The sequence below is a fragment of the Aquarana catesbeiana genome, linkage group LG01 (assembly GCF_042186555.1).
Source record: "Aquarana catesbeiana isolate 2022-GZ linkage group LG01, ASM4218655v1, whole genome shotgun sequence".
NCBI classification, from domain to species: domain Eukaryota; kingdom Metazoa; phylum Chordata; class Amphibia; order Anura; family Ranidae; genus Aquarana; species Aquarana catesbeiana.
This window is the reverse complement of record NC_133324.1, coordinates 858,001,104-858,019,531: the sequence shown is the minus strand read 5'-3', so window position 1 is coordinate 858,019,531 and position 18,428 is coordinate 858,001,104. Positions and strand designations below refer to the sequence as shown.

The following is an 18,428-nucleotide window of genomic DNA, read 5'->3' as shown; positions in this document are numbered from 1 at the left end:
ACATTGGAGTGGTAGTTATCCTCTGCATCACAGAATTGTACCAGGCCATCTGACATATGACTCAATTTGCTCACTGACCTGGAACTGACATTAGCCTAATTGGAATAGCCTCCTCTACTCAAAGAGGTATTGCCTAACATTACTGCGGTATTGTATGTCTAACACCTGAACACAAAATCTTGGTACCGTGATATGCAATGCACCTTCAGCCATAAGCACCTAAACTAATTCCATTCAGTCTTTCTGACCTCTCGATTCTGTAGAGGCTGAGAGGTCAACTCATCCATTGACCATATTGCCTGTTTATCAGCTGTACACAATTACATTGCACCAAATTCAATATGGTTGTATCTAGGGACATCATTAAGAAACTCATTTGCCATGCTCTTTGTTGGAAAACCTAATACAGAGTCTTCATAAAGTCAGTGTCAGACACCTATTGCATTGGTCTTAAAGTGAACCTGTAATCCATTTTTATAATTTAGGTTTAAGAGGTCTACTATTAAGAAAGCTGCACATTTTCCTATGTGTGCCCCTGCCTGGCAAGAAAGCTTGTCAGGAAGAGGCTTAACTGCTTGATATTAATAACTTTATTTGCATTGTATGGATTTCAACCGAGAAAGTTAGCAACAGGAAGTTAAACCTCTGGCTAGCTAGAAATTAAAATCACCATTTAGTTTTGGCTTTACAGAACTCTATGAAGATGCAAATTTAGAAAAAAAGTTACGAGGAGTGAAACTGTCTTAAATGCAAGCAAATGTACATAGAAAAATATTAGTGAATAAACGGATAATATTCATGTTTGAATGCAAATGTTTTCCAGGAAAACCTGAACAGAAGGGATACTTGTACATAGCACTAGCTTGTGGAGACCCTTGAATTCTACACCCACCAACAATGGTGCCAAAAGCATAGAAGCATTACATTTTTTGTCCCAATGCCAGGGCTTCAAACTGCGACTGTATATGGAACTTTCTTTTGTTTTAATGAATAGCACTTAGTATAAATAGACTTTATTGAAGCCAGTGCCTCCACGCTGAGGCCGATGGTTGGGTCTACAGATGCACAAGTTGTAACATTTCACAACTTCTAAAAAGGAATGTCAACAGTTACAATTCATGCAGAACAAGGTCCGATAACATTGGAGAAGCATTTTCAGACATTTCTAGAGAAATGCTTATAGCATTGGTATATATATAGAACTACTTCCAATAAACTGCAAAACATTGATTAACGTTTCCAGTATGAGCTACAGTGTCAACACAAAAGGGAACCATAAATGTTTCATTTATGAAAGAGTGTGTCAGATTTACTGTCATGAAAAAAAAAAAATTAAAAGCTTTCAAATAAAGGCCATCACTGAACCATCACATAAGATACAAATTTATCAGTCCGTTGTCTCTCCAGAAGCTACGCTGGAGAATAGCTGATTGTTCACTCATCCTCAGTATTGGGAGTACTCCTTGGTTTGAAGTTTGGCAATGATCCGTTCCAGCTGCCTCTTTGCTTCACACTGAGGGAAATTGCCCATATCATAGTACTGGACAGCAATTTTCACCAACCTGAAGAGTGGAAAAGAGAAAGTTAAAAGTAGGGGGGGGAAATCCCATTAAAAAAAAAAAAAAAAAAAAAAAAAAAAAAAGCAAAACCCCCTAGCATTGGTAGAAAACAAAAATGGTTTAAAATCAGTAAAAACAAATGTTACCTGCTTTGCATGGAAAATGGCAGAGCATTACCTGAAACTATGCCACGAGTCTGAAAGAAGACCCTTTTAAATGATATATTTGACTGGGGACCCCTTGTCCCTAGATTACACAAAGAGAATTAGGAAGGCATACAGTACACCTGCCGCAATGCTTTGCTTCATGACTGCGGCAGTTTTAACTTGGCTTGCAGAGTGTGAAAGGCTGCACCGCCTGTCAAACTCACCCTTTGAGGTCAATAAGACTGCGCTGCAAAGGTGAGCCAAATGCACACGCACCACACATTCTGGAGGTGCCAGGATCGCCTCCAGAATGCCTGGCTGTCACTGCTGTACTGTTCTCAAAAAGGTGATTCACTGTGGATGTTTAACCAAATGCAGACCATCTAACTGGGAAAAATACGTAATTTGTTTGACGTTAAATACTTTCTTTTCCCTCAGGCTCCGGACTTGCTAATAAAAGTGATCACCCACGTTTTGATCACTTATTGCCATAGCAAGTAATGTAAACATCCTTTGCGATAACAATACAGAATGACAGGTCCTCTTTATGGAGAGATCGGGGGTCTCTCCTCTACATCAAAAGCAAAAGCTTACCTGTAAAATCCTTTTCTTGGAGTACATCACAGGACACGGAGCCACAGTAATTACTGTCTAGGTTATACGGCACCTTTAGGTGATGGACACTGGGACACCCTAAAAAGGAAGTTTAATTTCCCATATAACCCCTCCCCTTACCGGGAGTACCTCAGTTTTGTAGCAATACACGTGTAACCTGAAAGAGGGGAGGGACCTCTGTGTCCCGTGATGTACTCCAAGAAATGGATTTTACAGTTAAGCGGTTATAAAAATCCTATTTTCTTTATCATACATCACAGGACACAGAGCCACAGTAATTACTGTCTGGGATGTCCCAGAGCAATGCCACCTGAGGGGAGGAGACAACAAAAATAAGGTGCAATCAGACCTGAGGGACCTATACTGCAGCCTACTGCCCCCAAAGGCGACATCCTCATGCCTTCTTACATCCACCTGATAGAATCTGGTAATGTATGGACTGAAGACCAGGTTGCGGCCTTGGAGATTTGAGCCATGGAGGCTTGGTGATGCACTGCCCACGAAGCACTAACAGCCCTGGTGGGGTGCGCTTTGACCTGAAAAGGTGGAACCTTCCTCTTCAAGCCATAAGCTTGAATAATAACCTGCCAAATTCATTTGGCAATAGTGGATTTCAATTCTGCCTGTCCTTTGCTAGGACCTTCCGGCAACACAAACAAAACATCTGTTTTCCGAATCTGAGCAGTTGCCTTCAAATAGATCTTGACCGCTCTCACTACATCCAAAGAGTGTAGTAACTTTTCTTCCTTAGAACAGGGTTCTGGAAAAAAATGAAGGCAAAACAATATCCTGGTTTAAGTGAAAACCTGAAACCTCCTTTGGCAGAAAGCTAGGAGGAGGACGCACTACCACTCTATCCTTGTGAACGATTAAAAATGGCTCTTTACAAGAAAGAGCCCCCAGAAAAACTGGTTTCCTTGTCAAAAGGACCAAAGGAACATGTCGTATTGGCTCAAAAGTTTCTGTAATGCCGACAGAACTAAATTCAAGTCCCAAGGGTTCAGGGGTGCTTTAACCAGAGGATTAAGCCACGTTACCCCTTGTATAAAGCTTTGGATCAAAGAATGTGAAGCCCGCGGACGTTGAAACACTGATCTGGCCGAGACCTGGCCCTTGATAGTACTCAAGGCCAGCTTCATCTCTAGCCCCATTTGCAGAAAGGCAAGAATTCTACTTATGACATACTTCCTAGGATGCCAACCCCTGGATTCACACCAAGAAACCTATACCTTCCAGACTCTATAATAAATGACTCTGGAAGCTGGGTTCCTTGCATTAATCAAGGTAGGTATCACTGAGCCTGAAAACCCACAATTCTTTAGAATGTGGGTTTCAATAGCCAAACCGTTAAATTTGGCGTTTGTAAAGTAGGATGGAACACTGGTCCCTGCAATAGCAGGTCTGGACGTGGTGGTAGAGTCCATGGGTTTCCTACTGCCATCTTTACTATTTCTGCATACGAAGATCTTCTGGGCCACAAGAACTACCGACTTCCTTTCCCGCTTGATCCTGCGAAGAAGTCTAGGTAGCAGCAGAATAGGAGGGAACGCATAAATCAGTGAGAGCTGATCCCACGGAGTCACCAACGCATCTGTTTCACATGCGAGTGGATCCCTTGTTCTTAACACAAAGTTGTAGACTTTGTTGTTGAACCTGGACACAAACAGATCTACATCCGGGATCCCCCATCTTTGGCATATAGCCAGGAAGATGTCGGGGTGAAGGGACCATTCCCCCGGGAACAACTGCTGCGAACTTGGGTAATCTGCCTACCAGTTCTCTACCCCTGGAATGAAGATTGCCGAAATGCATGGCACATGTTCTTCAGCCCAGGTTAGGATATGGTTTACCTCTGCCTGGGCTGCCTGACTTCTGGTGCCCCCTTGGCGATTTATATAAGCCACTGCTGTGGCATTGTCAGATTGAATCCTGACAGGAGAACCTGAATGTCCAGGCCTTTAGGGCTAGACGCGCTGCCCGAATCTCTAGAATTCTGATGGGCAAGGTCCTTTTGGTTCTGGACCATTTTCCTTGGACAGACGCTTCTTCCAGGACTGCTCCCCAACCGTATGAAACTGAGCATAGGCAACTGCTTCGAATGAAGCCACCATCTTCCCCAATAACCTAATACAAAGAATGGAAGGACCTTTCTTTGCCCGGACCCCTTGGACCAACTCTCCTTTACGGCGCTGATCTTTGCCTGGGGTAAAAACACCTTCTTTTGGGCTGTATCTATGATCAGACCCAAGTACTCTAATCTTCTTACTGGCTTTAAAGATGATTTCTCTAGGTTGATGACCCAACCTAGGTATTCCAGGTAGTTGATTGTGGGGGGCTACACTTTGATTCAAGCAGACTACTATTAAGAGCAGGTCGTCCAGGTATGCTATTATTGTTATACCTTGAGTCCCCTAATTTGGTCAGAGGAAGGGCAAGACGTTTTGTAAACACATGAGGTACAGTAGCTATACCGAAAGAAAAGGCTACAAACTGAAAATTAAGTTTTTCTACTTCGAAACGCAGATACTTCTGGTGAGCGGGGAAAATAGGTACATGCAGGTATGCATCCTTGTCGATTGATGCCAGAAGCTCTCCCCCTTGTAGTATGGAGACTACTGATCGAATTGATTCCATGCGAAAAGAGCGAATCTTCAGGAATCGGGTTTAGATCTTTGAGATCTAGAATGGGTCTGACATCCCCATTAGGTTTGGGTACCGTGAAAAGATTTGAATAAAACCCTGACCCTTGGTCTTCCACGGGGACCACCATGATCACCTTTTGTGACAAAAGTCAGTCTAACGCTAGAAAGAGAGGCTTCTTTTTCTCTGGATCTTTGGGGACATTTGACCTGAGGAAACGGGAATTCTTGGAACTCTAGTTTGTAACCTAGAGCTATTGTGGAGACCTGTCCTAAAATTCTTATTTGAGAACTGCATAAGTCTTCCCTCCACCTGAGCGAGCGGGGGCACCCCTTCATAAAGAGGCTTTAGCGTTCTGTCTTGCGGGTTTCTTCCCCCAGGACCTCTTTTGTTCCCGGGATTGAACCTGAGGGTGGAGGTCGTAGCAACTGCCTGGAGGCTGATGCCCTTGGCACTGGAGAAAGAGCCCGTTTAAATGAGAGGTTTACTCTTTCTTAACTGGCAATAGGGTACTTTTCCCACTTGATATTCTTTGGATATATATTTGTCCAAATCCTCCCCAAACAGCTTTTCACCACGGAAAGGAAAACCAGCCAGGAGCATTTTGCTTCGGCTGACCAACAACCTTTCAACCATAAGATTCTACGCATATGCACCAACCCAAGCGTAAGGCGAAAGGTTTGAAGAATAGAATCTCTAATTGCGTCTATTGCAAAGCACAGAGCCGCTGGCAGCTCAGCTAATTCATAGGCCTGCTGTTCAGGGACTACCTTGAGTACCTGTTTCAACTGGTCTCTCAAGGACTGACATACCCCAATTGCCGCCACTGCAGGTTGAGCCACTGAACCTGCCAGGGAAAAAATGTTTAACAGGAATTCCAATCTTTTATCAGTTGGATCCCTAAGCATTGTCGACCGGACAAGTCAAATTTTTATTCACAGAGAATATAGCAGCGTCAATTGCTGGTATACACCACATCTTAGTAAATTTTTCCTCCATAGGATAAAGTGTTGAAAACATTTTAGGAGGGAAAAGTACTTATCTGGGTAATCCCACTCAGAATACATAAGCTTTTCTTGTAATGAATGGACAGGAAAGGCACGCAAGGCTTGAGGAGGCTTTAGTGAGCCCAAACAGGAAGTGGGCTCTTCAACCGACTCCGTTAAGGGTAGCTTAAATGTGGAGTGGACCATTTCAGTAAGAAAACGTACCAGCAACTTCTCCGCATGTGAAGCTGAAGAAGATCCTTCCCCATTTGACTCCTCGGAAGAGGAATCAGCCTGTTCACGGTCCCCTGAGAGGGATTCATCCTCCCCCTCCCACAGTTTCTCCGTTTGGGGATCCTGGGTGGTAGAACGGGATCTAATGCGTTTTCTTCCACTCTGTGAAGACGTGAATAAAGCCACTCATAGCCGAGGAGAAAACCTGCTCAGTTATATAGACAGGGGCTGAGTGTCGGAAGCAATTGCAGCCCCTGATGGCTCACTCTGACCAGCCTCCTTAGATCAGGATGGTGTTGCAGAGGGAGGGTCCTTAGGACCTGAGGGCGACCCCTTCGTGTCCTTGGTCTTTGTGGTATTTGAACCACCTCCTCTAGTCATAGTGCTGAGCACAAACGCAGAGGTACCACCAAAAAAAATGCACCCACTGCTGAGCAATAGTTCTCAACTGCCGCTATTAAGCTCAGCCTGATGCTTAAAGTAAAATGTACCCGGAAATGTCTGTGTCACCAACTCACATGCCCCCCGTTCACTGAAAAAGACGCATTTTATAGCTATGCCGCCCGTGTTGTAGATGCTCAATTTGCCTGTAAAAGCACCCCACCAGGAATATGGCTGAAAGAAACAAATACTGGATCCCGGGGTCCAGCTCTAAAAAGAGAAGAGTTACAGGTAAAACCTTGTTTCTTCGGACACAAGGCCCGGGTACCATTCAATTCAGCCTGGAAAAGACACTTTGAATGGAAATGGTTGCATGGCTTGCCCCAACAAGGAATATTACAGCGGAGCTCAGCACAGCTTTACTCGTGACCAACACCTAAGACACTGGCAAAAAAAACCAGAGGTACTCCTGGCAAGGGGTTATAAGGGGAATTGAACTTCCTGTTTAGGGTGTGCCAGTGTCCATCACCTAAAGGTGCCATATAACCCAGACAGTAATTACTGTGGCTCCGTGTCCTGTGATGTACTCCAAGGAAAGGATTTTACAGGTAAGCGGTTATAAAAATCCTATTTTTTTTGATCTTTTGATGTAGAGGAGAGACCCCCGATCTCTCCATAAAGAGGACCTGTCATCCTGTATTGTTATCGCAAAGGATGTTTACATTACTTGCTATGGCAATAAGTGATCAAAACGTGGGTGATCACTTTTATTAGTAAGTCCGGAGCCTGAGGGAAAAAAGTATTTAACGTCAAACAAATTACGTATTTTTCCCAGTTAGACGGTCTGCATTTGGTTAAACATCCATAGTGAATCACCTTTTTGAGAACAGTACAGCAGTGACAGCCAGGCATTCTGGAGGCGATCCTGGCACCTCCAGAATGTGTGGTGTGTGTGCATTTGGCTCACCAGCGCAGCCTTATTGACCTCAAAGGGTGAGTTTGACAGGCAGTGCAGCCTTTCACACTCTGCAAGCCCCGTGATGTATTGTGCTGCTTCTAAAAGCGATCAGGAACAGCGATCTCTGTCATGTCCCTGGTAGCCCACCCCCCCTACTGTTAGAACACACTGAGGGAACACACTTAACCCCTTAATCGCCCCCTAGTGTTAACGCCTTCCCTGCCAGTGTCATTTATACATTGATCAGCGCATTTTTATAGCACTGATCAATATAATAATGTCACTGGTCCCCAAAAAGTGTAATTTGGGGTTAGATTTGTCTGCCGCAATGTTGCAGTCTCGGAAAATAAAAAAAAAAAAAAAAAGCTGATTACCGCCTTTACCAGTAAAAAAAACAATAAAAAAAAAAAAAAAAAAAAGTCCCTAAATCTATCCCATAGTTTGTAGACAATAACTTTTGTGCAAAGCAATCAATATACACCTATTGCAATTTTTTTAAGCAAAAATATGTAGAAGAATATATATCGGCCAAAACTGATATATATATATTATATATATTTTTCTTCAAAACTGTTGCTCTTTTTGTTAAAAGCGCAAAAAATAAAAACCGCAGGGGTGATCAAATACCACCAAAGGAAAGCTCTATTGGTGGGGGGGAAAAAAAGGACATTTTGTTTGGGTACAGCGTCGTACAACCGCGCAATTGTTTAAGTGGCGCAGTGCCGTATCGCAAAAAATGGCCTGGTCAGGAAGCGGGTAAATCCTTCCGGTCCTCAAGTGGTTAAGAGAACGGATGTAAAATTTCACTTACAGCCTGTCCCCAAATACAAGAACAATTTCATAAAAATCTGGACAAAACGTGTGGTAAACATGTAGGCATCCTTAGCACTCTGTAGGTTTGTTAAAAGTGAACCTGCCCTCTCTAATGATATAACGTGCAATGGTTTTGTAAACCACAGAGGTGCCAACATGCTCCCTGCCCCCACTAAACACAGCAAAATAAAGTAAGGTAATTAAATGTAGAACAACTTAATCTCTACAGAACAAAGGCATTTAGGAATTTGTACTTAGAGGAACTGCAGTCTGCTCACATAATTTATAATAAAAGCATCTTTGCCATTCTGAAGCTTCCCTCCAACCACTTTGCATATTTTATATATACTGTGACTTGCCAAATATGCTGCAGAAATCTACCTCCACTGCATCTGGCTGCATCCATTTTAACTGTGGGCAGATGAAGCTGCTGCCTGTTCACTTCCTGTATTTACACAGAGGCACACCCTCAAGCTCCGCAGCTCTCATTGGCTGACCCTCTTATGACTCTTCCCACTCCCTTCCTGACAAACTCAGGAGAGAGCGAGCTGTACATGATGTCATAAGCCTAGGCCCTTTTACTAGACAAGAAACAGGAAGTGGGCTGTATACGGTATTTACTGGCAGAAAAAAAATATATATGTTTTACTATCCAAAAGTTAAAAAAACAAGGACAGAAGGTTTAATAGATGAAAAAAAGTTTGCCAAATTCTATGCAATGTTGATGTTATCTGAATATGTTTTATCAAAAACCCAAATTTTACTACGATACAAGTCACATGTATAGCAGAGCTATAAAGCTTTAAACATACCATTCTGGCTTTATGTCTGTGCATGTGCGGATGTAGTTCTTTGTTGTAAGCACAAATTCGTTATACAAGACCCACTCAGGCTTGTGGTCCAGAACTGTTGAGGGATGTAACTGTACGACTTGGTTGTCTTTCACGGTCAGATAATGGCCAGTCCGTTCCAAATGCGCCACCTTATGAGAGAAGATAAACCCAACTGTTAGAATTAAAAGGATTATAATTCTTACAAAGCCGCTCAATAAAAAGGTACACACAGATAGTGAAGTTTATTTACACTTCATTGCTGAAGGGCACAGACAAATCTTTTCACAGTCAATAATCATAAGACTTGTACAGCTGCACAGATGTCAACAGTATGTTGAAGCACAACACTGCCATCCCTGAAATGCAACTTAATAAGAAGGACACTGGTTTGTTTTTAAGATTACCAATATAAGCTAAATTCATGGACATATTTACTTGGGAGGTCTCTAAATTGGTTACTGGAAAGAGGAAATTACTGGTGAAATAAAACAAATGTGGTGACACTAACCCATTGCTCACAACAGTCATGGAATTGGACCCAATTATAGTGAACACCACCAGCAGCACTAAAGAGCTTACCTACTGTGTAACAGACAATTGCTTTCTGTACCACAGCAGAAGAGAGTTATAAGCAATACAGGCAGTCCCCAAGTTACAAACATCCAAGTTGCGAACAACTCCTACTTACGAACTCCACATTGGTCCCGGAAACTGCCGAGTAGCTATCTTGCAGAACGAGACATCTCACTACATGTACTGAACGCCCCACATACGGGACTGCATGCCTGGAACACCCCACATTGTACAGCCAGAAGTGCCTGGAACCTGTTGAGCTGGTGAGATTACAATACTGTGTGGTGTGGGGTTAGAGCCACTGAGGTGTTTACTGCTGTCTGTATTCGCATTAGATTGATTTAATCTCCCTTCCTGTCTCCGAGACTGGAGATGCACTTAAAAAAGATACTGTTCCGACTTAAGAATAAACCTACAGTCCTCATCTTGTTCGTAACCCGGGGACCGCCTATACTTTCAACAAACTGTGATTGACAACTGGAAGTTGAATTGTCGAGGTCCCAGCTGGTGGTCACATAGTTGCAATAGAGGTGAGAAGGGTTCTCTCTCTACACAGCTTCTTTGCTCATATGCCCCGAGAAGATTTTTTTGTAAATCAGCTAATCCTCCTCTTTGCAATAAAATGGCTTTGACACAGCACAATGAGATGCCTCAAGTGCTGTCATTGTATGGGGGGAGGCTATGTAAATATCCCTGAAGGTAAAGTAATGATACTTTAACCACTTCAGCTCTGAAAGATTTTACCCCCTTTATGACAAGGCTATTTTTTGCTATGTGGCACAGTGCTACTTTAACCGGTGATTGCGCGGTCATGCAACACTGTACCCAAATTTTCACACAAATAGAGCTTTCTTGATGGTATTTGATTGATTACCGCTGTTTTTTTTTTTTAATTTATTATATTAATGAAAAAAAAACTAATGTTTTACTTTCTGCCTTTCCAATAAAAAAAAAAAAAAAAAAAGAAAAAAAAAAAAAAACCACACACAACTAAACTTCTTCATAAAAGTTGGCCAACATGTATTGTGCTGCATGTCTGGTACAAAAAAAAAAAACCCAATAAGTGTGTATTGATTGGTTTGTGTGAAAGTTATAGCGTCTACCAACGATGGGATATATATGACTTTATTTTTTTTATGCTAGTAATGGTGGCGATCAGTGATCTAATAAATCAGTAATATACACTGCCGCTGTAATCAAGGGATTAACTGTGCCACAATGCTTACTGTGTGTTCTTGTGTACGGTTTTTACTGAGCAATGGGCTTTTACTTCGCGCTTACAGGGAGGAAAAACAGCACATTGCTGCTGTCTGTAGAAAGCTCTGTGTTGTTTACAGAGCACACAGAGCTTTCTTCTGTCATTTGCTCAGCGGGTTTCCGGCCATAGATCACTGGACAGGAACAGCTTGTGCTGTAGTAAATAACCGCACAGCCAGGGAAGCAGGCAAACACCCCCTATCTGGAAATGTTGGCTCACGTTTATGATCCAGCGCAACTGGGCCGCTCTGCCACAATAAATCTGCGGCAAGCGAATGCTTAACCCCCTTCCCGACCAGCCGCCGTAGTTATACTGCGTCAGGATGGCTCCCCTACGCGAGCCGTCGTAGCTGTACATCTGCTCTTTAAGGCGCTGTAGCAGGCGCGTGCCCGCAGCGTTCCCCAGAGCCGACGCGATGAATGCCTGCCACCCACGAGCGCTCGTGACGGAGCGAGTCCCGGGATCGGTGAGTAAAACACACAAATTCCGGTTCTGTTAGCTCTGATCGCTGTATAAATGTCCCAAAAAAGTGTCAAAAGTGTCTGATGTTTCCGTCGCAGTCCCGATAAAAATTGCAGATCACCGCCATTACTAGTAAAAAAAAATAAATAAAATGCCATAAATCTATCCCCTATTTTGTAGATGCTATAACTTTTGCGCAAACCAATAAATACACTTATTACTATTTCTTTTACCAAAAATATGTAGAATACATATCGGCCTAAACAGATAAACTGATTTTTTTTGGATATTATAACAAAAAGTACAAAATAGTTTTTTTTTGTTTAAAAAAATAAAAATAAATAAAAATCGCAGGAGGTGATCAAATACCACCAAAAGAAAGCACATTGCATGGCAGCGCAATTGTCAGTTAAATTGACGCAGTGCTGTATCGCAAGAAGTGGCCTGGTCAGGAAGGGGGTAAATTCTTCCGGGGCTGAAGTTGTTACAGTTTAAGATGTAAACAGATATCAGCTGGAATGTCAAAAAACAAAAAACTTGTATATCAGGTAGCTTTACCTGAATAACCATAAATTAGGGCACAAATATTACAAATTATTCTCACCCTTTATCTCACGACACATCATAAACGCAGCTGTAGAGCAGAAAAGTGAGCTGCAGAGTTACAAATCCCTCAGTACATTGGGCTGCCATGTCTATCCCGCCTATTTGAAAATACTAGCTGCCCTGTCCAACACCTTCTCAGCAATTACAAACCGTCCTTTTACGCTGTTTTGTACTTACAATTTTCAATAAAAATCTATTGAAAGTGAAAATACTAGCTGCCTGTCTGATTGCTGACCCCACATCCTTGGGTCAATAATCTAGAACAAATTTGCAAAACAGGAAATTCATGAGCTCCAACTTCATTGACTTTAGACATCAACCATTTTCAATGGGACGCAGTTTACCAATTACTTCTTTAACCCTTTGCCACCAACTGTACACATCTACAGCCTCACTGAAGTAGGAAGGGGTTAATCAATAATGCTAAAAGCCCCTGCAATGTAGATACACGGATGTTTCAAGCACTGTTGGTTTAGCTGCTTTAAAGTGACCACAATGATACCAGCTCAAATTATAGGTAATGACAGTAGAGTCTCTTCAATATGCTTTTACAATTTCTTCTATGAATGACCCTGGAGTAAGTAAAGTTATGTGGGCTGAATATATAGGTTAGCAAGTTAATATTATTCGGACATGCTAATGTCAGTGATTCAGAAGAAAGGCATCTTGAGCAGGCCTTTATGACAAATTCCCAGTAGACCATGGATACATTTCTGTGCATGAAGCACTCATCTAAATATGAGGTGACATACTTGACAGCGTGCCATATGCTAGGTAATTTCATCTAATTCAAGTGACTGAAAAAAAAAAACAAGAGCACGAGTCAACATGAACATCAGGAGTTAATTTCTTTATATCACACATCAGTAGGGAGGCCAAGATCCATTTATGTGGAGTTAATTGCTTGTACTTTCTCAAGTCCCTCCAGTTCTCACATACGAATTCCTAAAAGACCTTGTTATATGATTTTAGTCACTCTCATAATCGTTTATGCAATTTATTTCCCATCTGAGCTCAACCTCAAAGGCAGGAATTCAAAGTTCGTTCTACAGACGTTCAGACGTACCTGCATAAAATAGCCGGTAACCAAAGCTTTTCTAATATTAACGTAATAATCCCGGCTTGTGAAGTCTGTACTTCGCCGCGGCAAGTTAAATCTGTCCATGATTCGTGACAGCTGCTGCCGTACATTGTCTGCAGACATCAGGGACCTGTAGTTAATGAAGTTGTCATAACACCACTGAGACGACTCATGATCTGGGGAAAGAAGGTTTGGACACCTTGATCAGAGAAGGAGGGAAGAGAAAAATTCTGACATACTTGGCTAAAAAAGACTTTCCAACTTTCATACTCTAAAGGAAAAACGTACTGACAGCAAACAGCAAAAGTATAACTTTAGATTAGGTTTAGACATCTGTACAATCAAAAATGGGCTTAAGTGACACACTTTGAGAAGTATACAGCCAAAGCTCATTTGGCGCTTCTGTGGATCACAGTTCATTTTGCATTCCTGTGACCAGTTTGCAACCAATGGACGATCCAGGCTGGGGAAAGATTATGACCATATGGTTGGGATCCACCCAGAAGCCTAGACAGGCACCCAGCTTGGCCTCTCAGCTCGCCGCTCAGGGCTTGAGGGGGGAGAGGGGCAGAACAGACAACGGTGACTGGCAGTCACCAGCTCTGTGCTCACAGAGCACTGAGAACTGAGCGATCACCAATCAGTGGTCTTTGATTGCCCAGTTCACAGTCTTCGAGCCAGCAGCAGACCGATGCTGCATCCACCCAAGTGTGATTTTTTTTTTTTTTTTTAAAACAAACCCATACTTCTCTTAAAATCCTACCTCTGCCCTTTCCCCCAAAAGCCTACCCTTGGAGTCTTGCAGCTCCAGCTCTCTAATAAAAATCCTTAAATCACAGTGGCAAAAAGAGCAGAATTATGTGCGAATGCCTGGTGACTGCCCAGACCAGTGCATATCACTGGAGCTTGAAACAGAATTAGTAGACGATTTTACCAGCCAGCATTTACCAAAGAATTTTGTCTGTTGGTACACTGGCCAATCCTTTCCTTGCAAATATATAAGAATCAGTGTTGCCCATACAGGGCTAAAACTGTGTTCAAAGATATATTATATTATATTGCCAATAAACACAGAACCACAACAGAAAAAACCCATGGTTCCCAGCAGGACATAAAGGTTTATCGTCATACTTTCCCTTTTCAGAAGTTAATATCTCAGCCTATTCACTTGTAAAACACACTGTTTGCTTTGTGTTCTTACACTGCGAGCATTTGCCCGTGTATGTTGCAATTGTATTCTATATATGCTTATACGACTTCTACCTTAATAAAAAATTGATTGAAAAAACAAAAAACCTTGGTTTGGTGTATCATGGGGTCTGTTAATGTTGACAAAAGTCCATCAGAACAAGTCTGTTGAGCACTCTTGCCTCACAGCGCATTGGAGTCTAATGCAAAGCAAAGTTACTATACTCCACTTACATGAAGACTAACACAAATATGAATATCTTTGCTTAACTGTAACAGGAAAAAGACTGTAAGCTCTCTTAGGAACTGTGTGCCAAGTAACTTTTCAAATGCACAGCAAAAGGTAAAATTACATTTTGCCTAATCAGACCACTTTTCTAGCCTTGTCTGTGAAAAATAAAAGTGGTCCTCAAGACATGCAATATGACATTCTCCAAGTCTTGGCATGAAAGGACTAAGCCACCATTTCCAAGACTATATGACTTGGCTGGTTCACAAAATTATAAGCACTACCTCCTTGAGAGATGGCTGCCAGCGCTTGGCACCAGAAGCAGCATGACTAAATGGTTTAGTTGAAGGCCTTGTATCTGTGGGCTTTAGCAGCATGGAGAAGACACCAATGTGACTAAACGCCTGATCTCAAAGGATTTAGCACAAATTATCTTTAAAAAGAGAGATGTATGTTTTTTTTTTTAAATTCATACTTACCTAGGTGGATGCAGCATCGCTCTGATGCCGCATTTATCCCACGGCGCCTCCAACACTGAGATCTAAGCGATGGAACATCGAAGATCGCTCAGTTCTCACAGCTCCCTGAGCAGAGAGCTGGTGACAATCAATCAGTTAAAGCGCTCTGCTCCCTCCTCGCTCACTGGAGCGCTGGGCTGTGGAGGGGGCGGCCGGATCAGGCTCTCGGTGGCTTGCTGAGATTCTGAGCTGGGTGTCGGTCCAGGGATCTGGGCGAATCCCAACTCCATGGTCATGACCTACTCCAACGTCAGCAGAGAGCAGACTTCAGCCCAGTTTCTGCTGAAAATGAACTGCATTCCTGTGATCCATAGAAGTACAGCCAAACAAGCTTTGGCTGTACTTCTCCTTTAAGCTGCGAAAAATAATGGATCTCTCCAATAGCCACAAAGGAGGTAAGTGAAGCGAGTCTAGTGAGTTAGGCAACCGTATTTACAACCACAAAAGTAGCAGTATTAGTAAGGTAGCACAAGTGGTAAAAATACAGGTTATATTCTGGGCTTTTATGATGGAACAAAACTTGAGAAACCCAGGTTTCCTGGCACTTTTAAATAATTTGTTTGGACCAGCTTGGTCCAAATTCTCCGCATGCCAGAACAGACTGGCGGCTGCTGAGCTGTAATATACTGTAGTAGCTTGTGCTATGCACAGTAGGCAGTACTGTGTTCCAGCAGCAGTATGAATGATCCCCTACACACCAGGATATAAAGATTCAGTTGGATCGCATGCCATTTCAGAGAAGCCTTATATTTCTTCAATAAATACATGGCTTCATCCGATTGGCCAAGATGGAGATCCTGACATCATCCATCCACATCTCCAGCTTTTCCTAAATAGGGGAGATGCGATACACCCAACTGTATATTGAGCAGTAGAGGGGAAGATGCTTGTACTGCTGCCGAAACATAGCAACGCTTACTGTACGTACCACAAGCTATTACGGAATATTACAGCCTAAGCAGCCAGTCCATTCTGGCATGCAAATAATTTCTAAGCTGATTCAAATTATTTAAAGTGCCAGTAAACCCTAGATTATGTTCAACAAGGTCCAAGTAACACAAAATTACAAGCAGCAACAGAACTTAAGTCATAAATTAATATGGATTGGCAGAATGGGTATAACACAAATTTGGCTGTTGAAGTAAAAAAAAAAAAAAAAAAAAAAAAAAAATGCAGACTTTTTTTCAACTTTCAATCAAATGTTATCAATTTTACTGGGCCAGTTCACACCAACATATTTTAAAAACATATCTTGTTTTATTGCAAAAATAAAAAAACAAAAAACAGAAATGCCTATTAAGTGTACTTTCATATGTTTTAGATGAACATGTGATGAAAATGTCCAGATGTGAATGGACCCTTACAGAACATTCAGCATTTTGCAATACATAAACAGAGAAAGAAATTTAAGAAAACTCACTTTGTTTGAAAGCGTGGTAGACATTCAGCAGTGTCAGATGATCACCATCTATGTGGGCAAACCTCATCTTGGCTTCATCTGCAGCTTTCTTGACTTCCGTGGGTCGAATAAAACACTGTGGGACTAAACAAGGTTGGTATGGGCCCAACACAAATGCCCATATCGATGAGTCACGCATTCACTGACAGAGGAACAAGGCCTAGCTAGGTCAGTTCACAGAGCATAGGGCAGGGCAGGATTGGCCTCCAACTGCATCTTGGGCTGCTTACTACATCAACAACTAACCACATCTGTAAGACAAGAGGGTTTCACAACTACAGAGAACCTGATTATAAGAGCTAATACTTATGTAGGTAACAACATGACAGCCATCATTGGAGCAATTGTATGCATTACAATCACAAGGTCTCAATGAAATGATCCAGAACGGCTGCCTCGTCAAGACTGACCCTATGAAAAACGGAGTTGCAGCATTGTGGCCACTAATGGCTATTCCTTAGACTTAGCTGAATAAAACCACAGCTGGTGCGGTGTGGAGGTGGTGGCAGTAGTGGACTGTAGCAAAAACATTAAAATGCCATAAAAACTTAAGTCAAATACCATTTCAGCGCACACCTTTTTCTTGCATGTGCTCACAAAGTACAATGTAAGCAATAGGGAAGAACAGAACAGTGACCCCCCTCAACTATTTTTAAAGTATATACTATTTTATAAGGCAATGTTTATTGGATTATCGCTGGTGTGGGGTGCTTAGTGCCAAGTAGCCCTTGTTATTACCCGTACTGCAATTGTGTACTAATCCATTAATGTTTGCCTTTACTAAACTACTTGAAAAAGGACCAGTAGATTAGAAGACAGATTTTAGTCGAATTGCCTCCAGCTTTGAGAAAAAAAAAAAAAAAAAGACCCAAGTACTACTTGAAAAGGTAAAGCTGAATGGCGGGTTAAAATAAAATTAACCCCCCCAGAATACAAGGGTTGAATGGTCATTCTGGCCTAGATGGAACAAATAGCCATTTGGTGATAGCGTTATCCCTAGACCACGCCTCTAACAGCGATCTAGGTTGTGAGACTTGGTGCTCGGCACCCTCACTTACAATGCAGGATTGCTGGACCTGCATTGTACATGATGACTTCAAAGTGCTTGCGAATGAGAGCGGTGAAGATGAGCAGATTCAGGGAATTGGACACATGGCTGAGAAGAAGACTTCATGAGTGAGGAATAAAGAAAGTATAACAGCTCTTAATGTTCACATAACTGAGCATTTAAACTTTGGCAGTGTCGGGGTAGAGGGGGCCACACTGCAAGAATTGATTTTGATCTTTTATGTAGTTCAGCTTTAAATAAAACACTCACTGGCTTTGATTAACAAGTTAAAATACGCCATGGTCACCAGATATTTTCTATGGCCTCTCTGGAGCTTTCCATGTTTGCAAATCTCTCAAAAAACAAAAAAAAACTCTGCTTGCATGACAGGATCAAAGTATTTCCCATTGACTGCCACACAAAGATGATGTACAGCGCAAAAGCACGGGGAGGAATAAGCATGCTGTGATTTCCAATTAAAATAAATTGCTGGTCTGAAAAGTTTGTGTGATCATCAGGCACACAAACAGATGAAAGCTAAGAACATTCTGAAGACAGACTTTACATTGATGAAATCCTAATAAAAATGGTTTAATGCAACTCCAGAACCCTCCTTTGGAGAACAAGTACGTGTCACTCTGAGTTCACTAGGATGGGAAATAGAGACAGCCAGGCAGTTAGCACTTTCAAAAGAATCAGCAATTCCTACCGCCACAAGCTTCCGACATCCCTGACTGTAATATGCTTGAGGACAAGGCTCAAGAAAACAAGTGACACACAACTGACCTGACTACAGATCAGACTTGCACACCATAAATGCCGGTCCATCTGTTTTTTTTTA

General features: G+C 42.1%; 1 protein-coding gene across 1 annotated transcript in view; it reads right to left on the bottom strand.

The window, feature by feature from the left end:
- Positions 1–997: 997 nt before the first annotated feature.
- Positions 998–18,428, bottom strand: part of DHX15 (DEAH-box helicase 15) — a 57,680-nt gene continuing 40,249 nt past the window's right edge. The window contains exons 11-14 of the mRNA XM_073609286.1: positions 16,501–16,623; positions 13,131–13,321; positions 9,145–9,314; positions 998–1,562 (exon numbers count right to left, since the gene is read on the bottom strand). Coding sequence (XP_073465387.1) covers positions 1,445–1,562; positions 9,145–9,314; positions 13,131–13,321; positions 16,501–16,623 — 602 coding nt within the window. The 3' untranslated portion in view covers positions 998–1,444. The remainder of the gene's footprint in view (positions 1,563–9,144; positions 9,315–13,130; positions 13,322–16,500; positions 16,624–18,428) is intronic.